This window comes from Petromyzon marinus, chromosome 1 (assembly GCF_048934315.1).
Source record: "Petromyzon marinus isolate PM22_M1 ecotype Great Lakes invasive population chromosome 1, UKy_Petmar_22M1.pri1.0, whole genome shotgun sequence".
NCBI lineage: Eukaryota > Metazoa > Chordata > Hyperoartia > Petromyzontiformes > Petromyzontidae > Petromyzon > Petromyzon marinus.
Window position 1 is genome coordinate 33,525,851 of NC_133667.1, and position 14,764 is coordinate 33,540,614.

General features: G+C 58.2%; 1 protein-coding gene across 1 annotated transcript in view; it reads left to right on the forward strand.

The window, feature by feature from the left end:
• Positions 1 to 14,764, forward strand: part of LOC116941895 (uncharacterized) — a 66,457-nt gene that overhangs the window by 34,034 nt on the left and 17,659 nt on the right. The window contains exons 10-18 of the mRNA XM_076067328.1: positions 348 to 421; positions 1,561 to 1,834; positions 2,348 to 2,465; positions 4,655 to 4,787; positions 5,392 to 5,488; positions 6,192 to 6,316; positions 7,453 to 7,738; positions 11,518 to 11,702; positions 12,772 to 14,517. Coding sequence (XP_075923443.1) covers positions 348 to 421; positions 1,561 to 1,834; positions 2,348 to 2,465; positions 4,655 to 4,787; positions 5,392 to 5,488; positions 6,192 to 6,316; positions 7,453 to 7,738; positions 11,518 to 11,702; positions 12,772 to 14,517 — 3,038 coding nt within the window. The remainder of the gene's footprint in view (positions 1 to 347; positions 422 to 1,560; positions 1,835 to 2,347; positions 2,466 to 4,654; positions 4,788 to 5,391; positions 5,489 to 6,191; positions 6,317 to 7,452; positions 7,739 to 11,517; positions 11,703 to 12,771; positions 14,518 to 14,764) is intronic.

A 14,764-nucleotide genomic window follows, 5' to 3' on the forward strand; every position in this document is an offset into this window, starting at 1 on the left:
GAATCCCCACACACCACACACACCAACACACACCATACACACACCAACACCCCAAATCCCCACACACCACACACACCAACACACACCATTCACACCAACACACACCAACACCCGACACACACCACACAACAACACACCACACACACCCACACCCCACACACACCACACCACACACACCCACACACCACACACACCAAATCCCCACACACCACACACACCAACACCCGACACACACAACACACACCATACACACCAACACACACCCACACCGCACACACCGCACACACTGCACACACCACACCCACCACGTGACCGTCGTGGTGTCGTGGTGTGCTTGTTTTTCAAAGGCGATGAGCTCTTGGAAGTGAATGGGGAGTCGCTGCAGGGCCTGACTCACCAGCAGGCCATACAGAAGTTCAAGGTACTCGGCCACAAGCAACCCAGTGCCAAAAACACACACACAGTCGCGCATTTACAGACCCAGCCAGGTGGTGCAGTGGCAATATGCACGTGTCGTGGGTTCACTTGAGAGACGCACTCATCCAGGAGGCAACACGTTCATTCTACGACCACAACGGGGTAACTACATAACCAGTAACCACCACGGGGTAACTATATAAACGGGTCAGGTCAATCGGCACACTGCCTGACCCACGATGCCGAGCACGAAGACCGGAGGCCGAGGAGAAGACGCAGCACGGCGGGTTCCATTCCAGCAGACAGCCCCGATGGGACCCTGGGACGTCCCTTTTATGCCCCCAGCGTGGCCTGGCTCCGTCCTCGGCCACGCCCCCTTCTGGAACTTACCAGAAGATTCTGGGCCATACACCACGTGTCCCTTCTGTCACCCTTGGCTCACATCCTTACCCTGTCCTGTCACGTGCCCTTGCCAGCCAACCGGGCTGCTACGTCCTCAGATGCCCCCTCTCTGCCAGCCACCAGAACCATGCCCCCTAGGGACCCTTTTCCATGACATAGCATACCCTGCAGGCAGAGAGGGCGACTACACTCCCAGTTCCCCTCTCTATCAGTAACTGGCGCTAGGTGCCGTAGTGACCCATTATATGTCACTACACATGTATGAATGTATGAATTTTGAACTTCTTTCGCACCGTACGTAGCCAACCGACGAGCGCAGTTTGGCTACGTACGATGCAAAAGAAGTTCAACATCAGTTGAACACGTAGGCTTTCGCGACAAATATCATTAATAATAATACAGGGGTTTTTTTGGGTTAGATCGCGTAAATATAAATGTGTCGTTAAACCCGTCACCACCAGACACAGACAATTGGTACGGAGAGAGCCCGTTGTAAAAACAGGTGAGTTTCAAGACCACCTCTTAATAGTAAAGTGGACTCGAATGGACCGAGGACGAATGGAATTCCACAATCGCAGAGCCTGGCAGCAAGAGGGCTCTGTCTCGCACAGAACAAAGTCTACTGCTGATGCTGATGACGATGATGATGTTGGCGACGATTGTTTTTCTGAATCGACGCGTGGTGCCCCCCCCCTTCACCGCTCCCCCCCCACCCCCCCCCCCCCACGTTTATGAGCGCAGCAGCTGAAGAAGGGCGTCGTGACGCTTACCGTGCGCACGCGTCTGCGTAGCCCGAGCCTCACGCCTTGCCCCACGCCGACGCGGCTCAGCCGCTCCAGCACCCCCAACTCCAACTCAAACGCCAGTGGCGGGGGCACCCCGGTGCCGGACTCCGAGGATGGGGGGCCCAGCAGCTCCGGGGCGGGGCCCGGCGCGGGGCCCGACGTCGCCGCGGCGACGAGGAGGGGACCCGGGCCCAAGGACCGCGTCGTCATGGAGGTGGCCCTGCGCAAGGGTGAGAGGTCGCACGAGGGAGACCCCTGGGGTGGGAGCATGGGGAGAGGTGGGAGACGCGGGGAGACGCGGGGAGACGCGGTGAGACGTGGAGAGACGCGGGGAGACGCGGTGAGACCCGGGGAGATACGGGGACGCGCCCAGTGCGCGTGCGCGACCCGAGTTCGATTCCTGCTCGCGGCCGACACCAGCGACAATTACACGCACCGGTCCTGGGCCTCGCCTAGGTAGACTCGGCCTCAAATGAGTACCTAATGTGGTGTGTACACATCGCCGCTGGGAAGAGACAGACGCGACCGGGTGTGGTGCTGGCCGCCCGCCCCTCCCCCGTGTGCCACGCCGGCCTTCGTAGGTGCTGCTCGCTAAGCGGCACTTGCCCCAACGGTCCGCTCAAGGCTACACGGGAGAATCTTTGTCTTTGTTGTTCCGCCCCCCCCGCCACCCCCTGCCCCCCCCGCCCCCCCCACCGTGCTGTGACCGCGCGGTTGCATCTCTGCGCGCTCGTCCGGAGCAGAGGCCGGCGTGGGACTTGGCGTCGTGGCGTGCTTCGTGGCACTGGAGAATTCCGCGCCGGGGATTTACATCCACAGCCTCGCGCCGGGCTCCGTCGCCAAGATGGACGGGAGGCTCAGGTGTGCCACGCGCGGGGGGAGGGGGGGGACGGGGGGGGGACTTGGGGGGGGGGACGGGGGGGGGACTTGGGGGGGGGGTCGTCGAACGCACAGACCAGGGGCTCCGGAGAGGCATGCGGCTCTTTAAGGACCCACCGTCTCGTATTCACATGGCAACACATGGCATTGCGGCTCTTGAATTTTTTTTTTTCCGATTTCGAAAAATAAATTCCTCTTCTTGTTATTTTGGTTTTGCCGACCGCCCCGGTGCGGACGAACCCCGCGGTGGCCTCGTCTCGAGCGCCGTTCGTCAACGACGCAGCGCGGAGTCTCCTGCGATTCACTTCGCCCCATTCACTTCACGCTGGAGCGCAGCCTGGATACGGGCGGCGGACTGGAATCGAACCCCGTGTGTTGCATTTGTATTCACGTGTCCAACCCGTGTGTATTCACGTGTCCAACCCGTGGTACACTTCCGACAATAAAAGTGCCGCCCGAAGTTACAGGTCGTACGCGTCCGTAACTACGAAGAGTGCGGTGGGAATATCGCAAGGTTGGCCGTTTTTTTTTATTTTAATAAACACAAGAGGGGTGGCATATTCTTGGTTCTTTCGGTAAAGTCACGTAGAAGGTGAAACAATAAAATGATAGAAATATAAAACAATAACATTCTCACGACGTTTCGACTGCAACACATGCAATCGTCATCAGGCGTGAAAACCACAGCAAGACAATTTGAAAAAAGTGGCGGGTTTTTTTTTACGTTAGCACCACGGAGAGCGATTTGGCAGTTTGTTCAGATGGACGAGTCCATCTATGTTCGGAAAAGAGGAGGGGGGAGGCGAAAATAATCGATGCGGTCTGAAAGCCACAGTAAGCGTGAACAATCAATTAAGACCCGAAATGGTTTATCAAATTCTTCCAATGATTGCTAAGCCAGAATCCATTTTCTCGGTTGAAATTATCTGTGTTTGTATATGTGGATAGCCTCATGAATGAATCTCTCATGGTAGCCAGATGGCTTGCAGAGATCCTCTGTCTTGGAGAAGTCAATGTCATGTGAGCCTACTGAATTATAACAGTGATCTGCCACGGCCGAGGTGTTGGTCCTACCGTGTTTTAGGTCTGCTTTGTATTCACGGATGCGGTCCAAGACATATCGTTTGGTTCCTCCAATGTAACTACTACCATAGAGGCAACTTAGTTTGTAGACTCCAGGGTACTGTATGTCCGGAATCACATATTTTACAGACAGAACCAGATCACGGATTTTATGTAATGTGTTGAATCGGACCTGGATCTTGTGTTCATTCAAGATTTTGGAGATCTTTTTTGTGGTCCCCGCAATGTAGGGTAAAGTGATGGCTTTGAATAGCTCCTCAAGAGGGTCCTTCTTCATGGTTGGAGTGATAGCTTTGTTGATTTTGTAGTCGGAGTAACCATTAGCCTTAAGAGCTTGGTGTACGTGCTTGAGTTCACTGGCTATGTGTTCCTGGTCGGATATTTATTGGGCTCTATGGTGCAGAGTCTTGATGAGGGAATTCTTCTGGGATGGATGGTGGTGGGAATCCGGTTTTAGGTCAGCATCTGTATGGGTTGCTTTCCTGTAGACAGAGTGGCTCATTGAACCATCAGGTCTCTTTTTTATTAGGACATCCAAAAAAGGTAGCTTGCCATCTTTTTCGACTTCCATGGTAAATCCTGATGATGATTGCTTGTGTTGCAGTCGAAACGTCGTGAGAATTTAATTGCTTTATATTTTTATTATTTTATTATTTCCCTTCTACATGACTTTACCGAAAGAACCAAGAATATGAATCCCTGCAGTCACGAAAGCTTTAAATCAAAATTTCACAAGAGGGGTGATTAGGGAGGGGGGGGGGTCTAAATTATGGGAGAGTAAAGAGTCTTTAATTCCTTATTTTTATTAATAAAGATTGAGGAGGCCTCCATCCAGCAATACATTGATCACCGCACTCCCCCAAGTCCCATTTGCGCTCGTGTAGTGTCTTTATTTTTGTAAAGCGTCCTCAGAGTTTGTCGTCCTTCCCACGCACCGCCGATTAGCACGGTCGGCCACGTACGGCGCGAAAGAAGTTCAACGTACATGCGTACACGCACGCGTACGTAGACGCCATTGCCCGTAGCCGCTATATGACTTGATGTCGTTGTTGTTGCTGCCGCTGCTCCTGCGTGCCGTCGCGGTGCAGCCGGGGAGACCAGCTGCTCGAGGTGGACTCGGTGAGCCTCCGGCACGCGGCGCTCAGCGAGGCCTACGCGGCCCTCAGCGAGTGCGGCCCCGGTCCCGTGAGCCTCATCATCAGCCGCCACCCGGACCCCAAGGTGCCAGCGACGCTCGCTCGTTCGCTTTTCGCTGGCGCCATGGGTGCACGAAGAAAAGATGTTGAATGAAAACTCGGCACGTTCGTCAATAACACTGTGGCCTTTAAAGGATAATAGATGACGCCTCGGGCAATGGCTCTTTCTCAAAGCATAATCTTTCACTTACTCACCCGTACACCCACTAAATTATTCTCCCACTGTTATTCACTCACTCACTCACTCACGCGTTTGCTCACGCGCTCGTTCGCTCACTCACAATTCATTCACTCATTCGCTCAAAGATTTCGTAGCTCACTCACTCCCTTGCTCACCCGCTCACTGACTCACAAGCCCATTAATGCGCTCGCTGGCTCACTCACAGACATAGCGGCTCGCTCGTTCACTCTCATGCTCGTCCACTCGCTCGCTCACTTACCCACTCGTCCTCCGACTCACTCGGACAAACACACGCGACAGCCAACACCGTGAATGGACGCGCATTATTCAAAAGCGTTTCCGCCCGAAACACGAGACCACCGTATCCCCGGTGCGCATCAGCCGGCGGCAGCCACGCGGATCGTGGCCCCACTGCTCACCGTTCACTCCGTGCTCGCTTCCGCTGCAGGTCTCGGAGCAGGAGATGGACGAGGCGATCGCGAGGCCGAACCCACGCAGCGCCACGAGCAAAGATTCCTCGCCGGCCCCTGGCGGCATCACCGCCGGTAAGCGCGCCACGGTGGCGAGATGTTAACTACCTCGCCTCGTATACAGGAAGTCGCGGGATCAATCACTCTACCCCGACGATGCCTTTATGTTTGGAGTTTGTGGTGTCTCTCTCCCCCGTGGTCACGTGCATTTTTCTCCGGGTCCTCCGGTTGTTCCCTCCACATTCATAATCAACATGACGCGCTTCGAGTGTTTGGCTGCTATACATTTCCACGTGATGATAAACCCATTTCGTTGAGTCATCACTTGTGACAGCCAGGTCGTCTTCTGCAGACGAGCTATCTGGTCAAATGAAAAAATACGTAGTTTAAGTTTAACAACCTCGTCACCACCGTATCACCTCCTCGTTAGCCATCGCACGGCCGTGCATCACAGCGGCAGGTCTTGAGGCAGGCTAGCACTCGGATGGGAGACTGCCTGGGAGCTAGCAGATGGTGTCATAGACTTGGGCCGTGAGATGATCGGGAGATGGCAGCACAGCATAGCATTCTCGCATTCCACGTGCGCAGAGCTTTGACGCACCAATACGTGTGTCCATGTGATGACACGTCTGTGCGTCCATCTCTCCGTCTGTCGGTGTGTCCGTGCGTGTGTCCACGCGTATTCACGGCTCTGTGCGTCCGGTCACTCCCGCCACTCGCCCGCGCGTCCGTGCCGTTCACGTGCCCACGTGTCTCCGCACCCGCGGCGTTCCCCCAGCACTGCCCCCCAAGAGCCCGGCACCCTCCCCGGGCCCCTCCCCGTCCACGCGACCCCGCCAGGTCGAGAACGCGACCTCCGCACTCAGCTGGACGATGCGACGCTTCCTCGAGCCCATGAGTCGGGTGGGTCGAGCCCCCCCCCCTCCTCCTACCCCGTCCCCCTCACCACGCACCGCCCCCACCCTCCCCCCCTTCCAGCCAGACTGCCCTGGGTGGAGGCGGGCGATGGGTGTGGGGGGGGCGTGGGGGGAAGCTGGGTGTGCTGCAATGCAGAGATTGTAAGCTTTGATGTTAGACAGTGCCGGATTATCCTAGTAGCACAAGTAGCTACTACATATGTAGTAGTAGCTACTACATGCAGTAGTAGCTACGGGCCCTGCACTTTCAAGGGCCCCGCGCTAAATGCTTTGAACCTGTGAATTCCGGTTCAGTGATTCTGCGCTTGCTCTATTACTATAGTACTCTACCGCCCTTCAGCTTTTATGAACGACTGGGTGTTTAAGGTTAGCGATTTGTCGTATTATCTGGTTGTATACAGTGACTTTACTATGCAAGTAAATAAAATTGTATTTTAATGTATATGTTTTTATTTTATTTAGCGCCCCTTTATAACATGTGCTACAGGCCCCGCACTAGCTTCATCCGGCACTGATGTTAGATTAGGGGTTTTCGCCAATCGCAGCCTACAAAACTGATCAATCGGCTGCCATTGGGAACCGTGCCCCTTTAGATTTCACAGAGAACCGGTGCAGGTGGGTGGGACGTTTCCTATGTTGGTAAGCACAGCACCAGGTACTAATTTAAGGCTGAGTCGACCTTGGGGAGGCCCAGGACCGGTTCAGATAAACGCCACTAGTGTTACACCATGAGCGAGTGATATCGCAGCGTACTAACCACTACGCCACCGCTCCCCACTTGTCACACTTATGCGCACGCGCAAACAAAACAAAGATCCCCCGTATAGCCTTAACAGACTGTAGGGGCAAGTGCTGTTAGCGAGCACCTATGAAGGCCGGCACGGCACATGAGAGGGTGGGTGGCCAAGATCGCGCCCGGCCGCCTTTGTCTCCCTCGTGGCGATGTTTACACACCGCACTAGGTACTAATTTGAGGCTAAGTCGACCTAGGGGAGGCCTAGCACCGGTTCGGATATTCGTCGCTGGTGTTGGCCGTGAGCGGGAATCGAACGCGGGTGGCCGGGTTCGTAGCTCAGTGCGCTAACCGCTGCTCCACCGCTCTCCACACGCGCACACACGCAGCAAGGATCCGTGAGCTCGGAGGCCGAGCTCTCCCAGTATTTCCCGGCCGAGGCGCCCGCGCATCCGGCCGCCCTGGACAGACCGGACATCGCTGGCACTCCTCCTCCCCCTCCGGCTCATCCTCCGGCTCCGGCTCCTCCTCCTGCTGCTCCCCATCCTCACGTCGGCTCCGGCGCTCACGGCAACGCGGGGCACGGCTCGCCCGTCCCGCCGTCCACGCGGGGAGCGGCGCCGCCACCCTCGACGCCGCCGCCGCCGCCGCCGGCACCGTCGGCGTCGTCGCACGGTTCGTGACTCGGCGGTCCCGGTCGAGGTGCGCGCGTTCGTCCTCCTCTGCTGCTGTCCCCCCACCCCCGTAGCCTGCGACTCCCTCCCTTCCCCCCAGCTGCCCGTGCTGCCGACTCCCTGCCCCCTGCTAAAGTCCAGGCTCACGCTCGTCCTCTTTTTGCCTGGCGACTGACTGGACTTTCTCGTAGCGGTCGAATGTGCGCTAAGGGGGTGCAGCTGAAACTCAAACCAAACTATGTTATTTTACCAAATGAGGCCCACTGAGCTGAACAGCTCTTTATCAGAAGCGACCTGGCCACAAACGATAGCTCAACGAAGTGGCTTATCACGTGGACATTTCTAGCAGCCATATACTCTGAATGCACTTTGATTCTAGACGTGGAGGAAAAAAACAGAGGAACCGGAGAAAAATCCACACGACCACAGGGAGGGAGGGAGAGAAAAAAAAACATGCAAAATCCAAATATACAGCAGGCGTCGTCAGGGTCGAGATCGAACCCACGACCTCCCGCATACCAGGCGAGGTAGTTAACAACCTCGCCACTGTGGTGCCCTGCACCAGAGCCCATGGGCAGGAGGGCCCCAGACACCTGGCTATGAAGAGGACAAGGCAGGGAGGGATGCCAGGGGGGGTAAATTGAGCAGGGGAGCCCCCCATTACACTCCTTACACCGGGGCCCCACGTGCAAACTGCACCGCTGGGAGCGGCTGACTCGCCGCTTGGAGGCCGCGCGTCGCCGGCAGCTCAAGGCCACGCGGCCGCAGGTGCCACCGCCCCTCCCTTCCTCACCTCTCCCCTTCTTCCTCGGCGCGCCACCAACGCACGCCTTCCCGTGTCCCCCACGCGCAGCCAGGAAACCGTGGGTGTGCGAGGGGAAGCGGCGGGGCGCGGGGGAGCGCCGGGAGGGGCTGGCGGGGAGCGTGGGAGCGCTCGCGCCGCGCCAGTCGCTCGCCAGTCTCACAGTTGTCGCCCGCACGCTCGACAAAGCCTCGCACCTTACCCAACACCTCGCATCTTTACCGGATTCGATCCATGAAAGTCTGAGTCCATTTCACGATGATTTTATGGGGGGGGGGGGGGGGGTTAGTTTCTACGTATGTGTTTGTGCTACAGAGCCACGCTGTGGGCTGGCGAGGGTAAGTGCAGCAACATCCATTTCAGGTGGTGTGCCCTCTGTGTTCCACGCTCTCACCAACCCGCATTGACCAGCGTCGCGAAATATCAGAATCGAGAATATTTATTGAGTCTGGATGGAATCCAATGAGCTGTGAAGCTCTTTTTTTCACAGAGCTGTCCAATACATCTGTGGCGACCGAATACACAAACCATAGACAAATACAGTCGCCACAGCAGGAATGACAGTCGCAATTCCAACTTTTGTGTGGTGGTGGTGCTGGTGGCTCGTGGTCCCAACACAACCCACCCACCCCCGCCCCCTCCCCCGTCGTCTGCGGGTGCCACCCCTGGTCTCGTCGTTGATCCTCTTCCGCAAAACGTCCCCTGCGTCGCCGCGCGCGGGTGGGGCGGGGGGGGGGTCACGAGGGGACGTTGGGGAAACGGAGTGGGCGCGCCGGTTTGAATTACGACCTTCCCCATAACACCCCCCCCCCCATTATCCCATCTGTTTCCTGCGAAGAGGGGGGGGGGCGCGATGCGTCCGCTGACAATCGCCGCCCCTTGATGCCACGCCATTAATTGACTCCGTCGTTTGGCTACCCTGGCCGAGCCAACGGGGACGACGGTGGTTTTGCGACGCTGCGATTCCGGCAGGTGCACACAGCACGTGCGCACGTTGGACTCCCTTCGCCCACCGCACGTAGGCCAGCCGCGCTACGTGCGGTTGGCGAAAGAAGCGCAAAGAACACCCAACGCAACGCGTGCCGTCAATGGCACTGCGCTGGAGAGGGATGGGTGCAGGGCGGGCGGGCGGGCGGGCGTGGCGGCCGACGTTTTGGATGTTGAACTTCTTTCGCCACCGTACGTAGCCAACCGTGCTCATCGGAGATGCCGGGGAAGGACAACAAAAGGGTGATGGGCCGAGAGAGCCGACGACCTGGTCAGTCGCAGCTCTTATCAGCACGTACTATGCGAAGGAAGTTCGACATACATACACACATAGATTCACACAGAGACCCATAGTTTGTTGTCCTTCTCCCGCACCTCCGATTAGCACGGTTGGCTACGTACGGTGCAAGAGAAGTTCAACATACTGTGCATACAGTCGAACACCACCAATGTGAACTTTCCTGGACGACGTGAGCTCTGCGAGTTGAACGCGGTAGCGTTGTTGTAATGTTGGCGCAAATTGTGGCGCGATGGTAATTACAAATAGGCGTGGAAGAGTAGGCCAAATAACCTCTTAGAGGGGGGCTCTCTATAGCCTCCGCTAGGGGGGGGGGCTCTTTCCACCAGCGGTGGCGTGATTGAGCAATTGCAGGGCTGCGCTTTGACCTTTTAACCTTTTACCAATCGACAAAAAAATAAAACGGTGGCCTGCGGTGGCCGGGTGGCTGAAATGTTCCATCACTGAGTCGGCACCGCTGAGATCCAGGGGTTTGGCTCCTGGTTTCAGCCGCCCGTGATCAAACCTGGTTCTCAATTCTAGTGCACGTCTAGCCACAGCCTGGTCACCGATGACTGCATCATACAAATTCCAGCTGTGAGGTCAGGTGGGCAAGTACCTGCCCTCCTCTGTGTGGACCAGAGGTCGCTTGAAGCCTTTTCCTCTCAGAAGTAGCTCTGTGAGCACCGCTCCCGCGGGTCGTTCCCCAACACGTGGCGGGGTTGCGCTGCCGTGCGAGAGATCCGGGACAACCAAAAATGTTGGGGGGTGGGGGGGGGAAATAGCAAAACTGTAAGTAGAGAAAAAAAGGCACAGAGACACGTGTTGACAGATGTTCCTCATTCCGTCTCGGTTTCGACCCCTCTCCTGCTGAAAGTTTCACACGGAATGAGCGGCGGAAGCTTAAAATAAAAATCAAGACAGACGTTTGGGGGGGGAGGGTGGGGGGAAACACTGACGGGGCGCTTATCGGATTGTGCAAACATGGCCAACACGTGCGTATTTCGGAGAGAGGCATTATGAGCCGCACGGCTTCCTGTGTCGGGATATTTATTTTATTGCGAAGCGCGCAAGGCAGTTGCGTGACGTTCGCTTCACAAGCTCCCCCGCCCCCCTCCTCACTCGCCCGCCCGCCCGCCCGATCTCTCTCTCTGCCGGCATCGGCGCTCGTTCAGATCGCAATCCGGTCCCGCCTCGGCTGCCTCGAGTCGAGCCCGCGTTTCCCCTTCTCTAATTGTTTACAAGCAGCTTCTTCTATCCAACGTCTTCTTATCTACGTTGAATTTATTTCACACCGTACGTCTCCAACCGTGACAATCGGAGGTGCGGGGGGGGGGTGTTGGAAGGACAGCGAATACATTAATTTTGAAGAAGAAAAAGTGCGCTGCTAAAGAGGTGAGTTCTTCGATGATTAAGTGGTCTTTCCTGATTTGATGATTAAGTGTTCTTATTCATGCAGATGGGACTGTTCCCGGCCACTAGAAGCGTCACGGCAAACGGCGGAAACGGCTGAACGCACGGAACGTAAAACGACGAGCGCCAACGTTAACCTGCGCGGCCGCTGCGGGCATCACCCGGAGCGTGCGACTATTCCCTGGACGTTCTAAGAGCGTGCGACTATTCCCTGGACGTTCTAAGAGCGTGCGACTATTCCCCGGGCGTTCGTGAGCCCCCCCCCACCCCACCCCACCCCACGCATCTCTCTCCCTCGCAGGCAGGGGACACGCCGGCCGGGACACGAAGTTGGAGAGGCATTCGGGTCGCGACGCCCGGCACGAGAGACGTCCGCAGCCCGCCTCCACTCGGGCAGAGGAGGCGACGCTGCAACAGCGGCGGCAGCAGCAGCAGCAGCAGCAACAACGGCTGCAGCAGCAGCTGCAGCAGCAGCTACAGCAGCAGGTGGGGAGGGTTCCACCGGACGTGTCTGGGATGCTTCGACGTGTCGCGGGAAAAAAAAAAATCTTCCAAAATCTGTCTCAAAAGTTGACGATTGTGTTCCTTTGCCTGTCCTGTGTTGTAATTCTGTTCGGGTCAGATTTGAGCGAAGGGAATTTGATATTGATGATGATGGTGATGATCAAGAGCATTGTGTGACGCGTGCATGCTCCCTGCACCGCACCTGCCGATTAGCACGATTGGCTACGTACGGCGCGAAAGGAGTTCAACGTACATGCATATGTACGTACGGGGCTCTTCTGTCAATCTACTGCTGGATGAGGGCCTCCCCACACTGTGCGGGTCGTGGTGGTTATTGGACCGTACTTCTCCATGCTGGTCCGCGTGGGTCGATAAGGGTTGGTGAGGGTTGGTGAGGATTGGTGAGGATTGAGGAGGGTTTTTGAAGGTTGGTGAGGGTTGGTGAGGATTGGTGAGGATTGACGAGGGTTGTTGAAGGTTGGTGTGGGTTAATGAGGATTGGTGAGGGTTGATGAGGATTGGTGAGGGTTGGTGAGCTGGTGAGGGTTGACGAGGGTTGAAGGTTCATGAGGGTTCATGAGGGTTGGTGAGGGTTCATGAGGGTTGGGGTGGGTTCATGAGGGTTGGTGAGGATTGGTGAGGGTTGGTGAGCTGGTGAGGGTTGGCGAGGGTTCATGAGGGTTGGGGTGGGTTCATGAGGGTTGGTGAGGGTTGGTGAGGGCAAGCATATAATGTGTATAACAGCAAATATTATTCCATTAATATCTTGCCGAGTGTCAAGGGAAGCTAATCCAATTCCCTATAGGGCATCAATTAAAGGACAATGAACACGGGTCTTCAGCTGCGTGACTCAGAGTAAATACGCTCAATAAGAGCCAGGCGTGTCGTCACAGCACCAGCAAAGCCACCGTGACATCGCACCCGTGAAGCCTAACACAACGCCACCGCTACAATTGTGCGACTCGCCACAACTCCGGAGTGCGTTCCCCGCCCCCTCCCCCCCAACCCCCCACGAAACAAACACCTCTCTGACGCGTGAATTCCTAAACAGTTGCACAGGCCCCAGCCGCCGTCAAAACAAGACGCCCGCACCGCCAGGGGCCCCACGGACGCCAGCAACAACTCTTTGACGGTGCGTGAGGCCTCGCCGGAGCCGGCGAGGAGTTCGCCTCCGTCCGAGGGAACGCCGAGCGCCGCCGCCGGCACCGCCGCCGCCGCCGCCGCGGCACCGCCGCCGCCACTCGTCCGCAACCGGCAGGTGGAGGCGGCGAAGCAGGCGGCGCCGGACAGCCCTCAGGCGTCGCGCAGCCCCCTGCTCCGGCAGCGGCGCGTCCTGCGCCACGAGGACGACGGCCTGAGCGACGAGGAAGGCGGCGGCGGGCGACCGGCGCGGGAGGGACGGGGCCCGGCGGGGAGGGGCGGCAGCTTCCGCACGTGCCAGGCGGCCCGGCGAGGAAGGGCCGCCGATCGCCCCGTGACCGACGCGGCCGCCGACGGCCCTTCGCGAGCACCGTCTCCGTCGTCTTCCGCCCTCTCCGCGGCGGTGGCCGTGTTCTCGTCGTCGTCCTCGTCGCAATCGTCGGCGGTCAAGCGGGAGCTGGCCAACTCGGGCATCGTCATCGCCACCTCGTCGGTGGAGGTGGACGACGAGAGCCAGGACAGCGACTTCTTCTGCTACGGCGGCAACGCTCGTGCCGCCAGCAGCGACGTGCCCAGCTCGCAGCACGGCAGCTCGCTCGAGTCGGAGGACGGGCTCGGCGCGGGCAGGGAGCGCGGCGGCGACTCGCCGCTCGTGCTCATCCGTGGCACCATCGCCACCACGTACTTTGACTACGCGGGGGGCGCTACGGATACCTGCGGCGGCGGCGGCGGGGGTAGTGGGTTGACCGTGGGCCGACACGCGGACCCGCGGAGCGACGGAGAGGTGAGTTGCGCCGCCGGCGGACAAATCGATTTCAAGCGATCGCCCAAGCTGGAGCACAAGGCGGTGATGCGTGTCAAGAGCATGCTGAGCGTAGAGTGTCCACAGCAGCAACAGCAGCAACAGCAGCAGATCACCTCATGCCAGGCACAGTCGCCAACAAACAGAACCACAGCCAAGCCCCAGGCGAAGGGTGGATTGGCCGACCCCTCTGCAGTCGACGCCGCAAGGTCGGAGGGTACAGACCTGGGGGACACGGAACCCCTCGCTCCGGAGGCGGCTCACGGTGAGGCCTCCTGCTCTGCCGGAGTGGAGGGAGCGGACGACACTTCACACGGTGACGGCTCGGGTTGGATCGGTCGTACCGGAGAACGTGGTGTTGCCGTGCCACGCGCGGACGTGTCGTCATCACAAGGCCTGGATGGCGAACGTCCGGACTCTGTGACGTGGACTGATTCTGTTATTCATATCCACCGTGAAAGCGAACTTCGCAATCTATCCGGCGCTGCGGACCTGACCGACCGCGTGGGGTCGGACATCCGTGCCGACGCCGGGAATCCGACGGTGCCCGTCCCGCCTTCCGGAGGACGCGACGACGGTGCGCCCACCGCTGTCGTCGGCGGCGACCCGGCCTGCCGGTGCACGGAGGAGGCGGCCGCGGGCTACGACCCGCCCTCGAGACCCGGCCAAGCGCGCTCCGTCGTGAACGGCGATGGCGAGGGGGGTCCACGGGGCGGGCGGCCCGGGTCGTACGACCTGCAGGTGGTGCAGATCTCGAGGCGGGAGTCGGAGACATTCGGCCTGGACCTGGAGATAAAGCCGGCACCCATGCGCGTCTACATCAAGGAGCTCAAGCGCGGCGGAGTGGCCGAGCGGGTGAGCTGACGCGTTCGTGCCGGCTCTCTCTTTGGCAATGTCCGGTGGCGACGGTGTTAAGAAATGGAACTCCTCTACGATCCTCTATCTTGGAAAATCTTATTCCACTGTTGCAGGTGGCATGACCATTTGGATTTCTCGCTGAGCAGAGCGTAGCACCTGTCTGAGTGCGAACGGCTCACAGGAGGAGATATCGCAGAACTGCGGCGGAGAGCCTTTCAAGGGACACGTTGTCCACGCTAGGGGT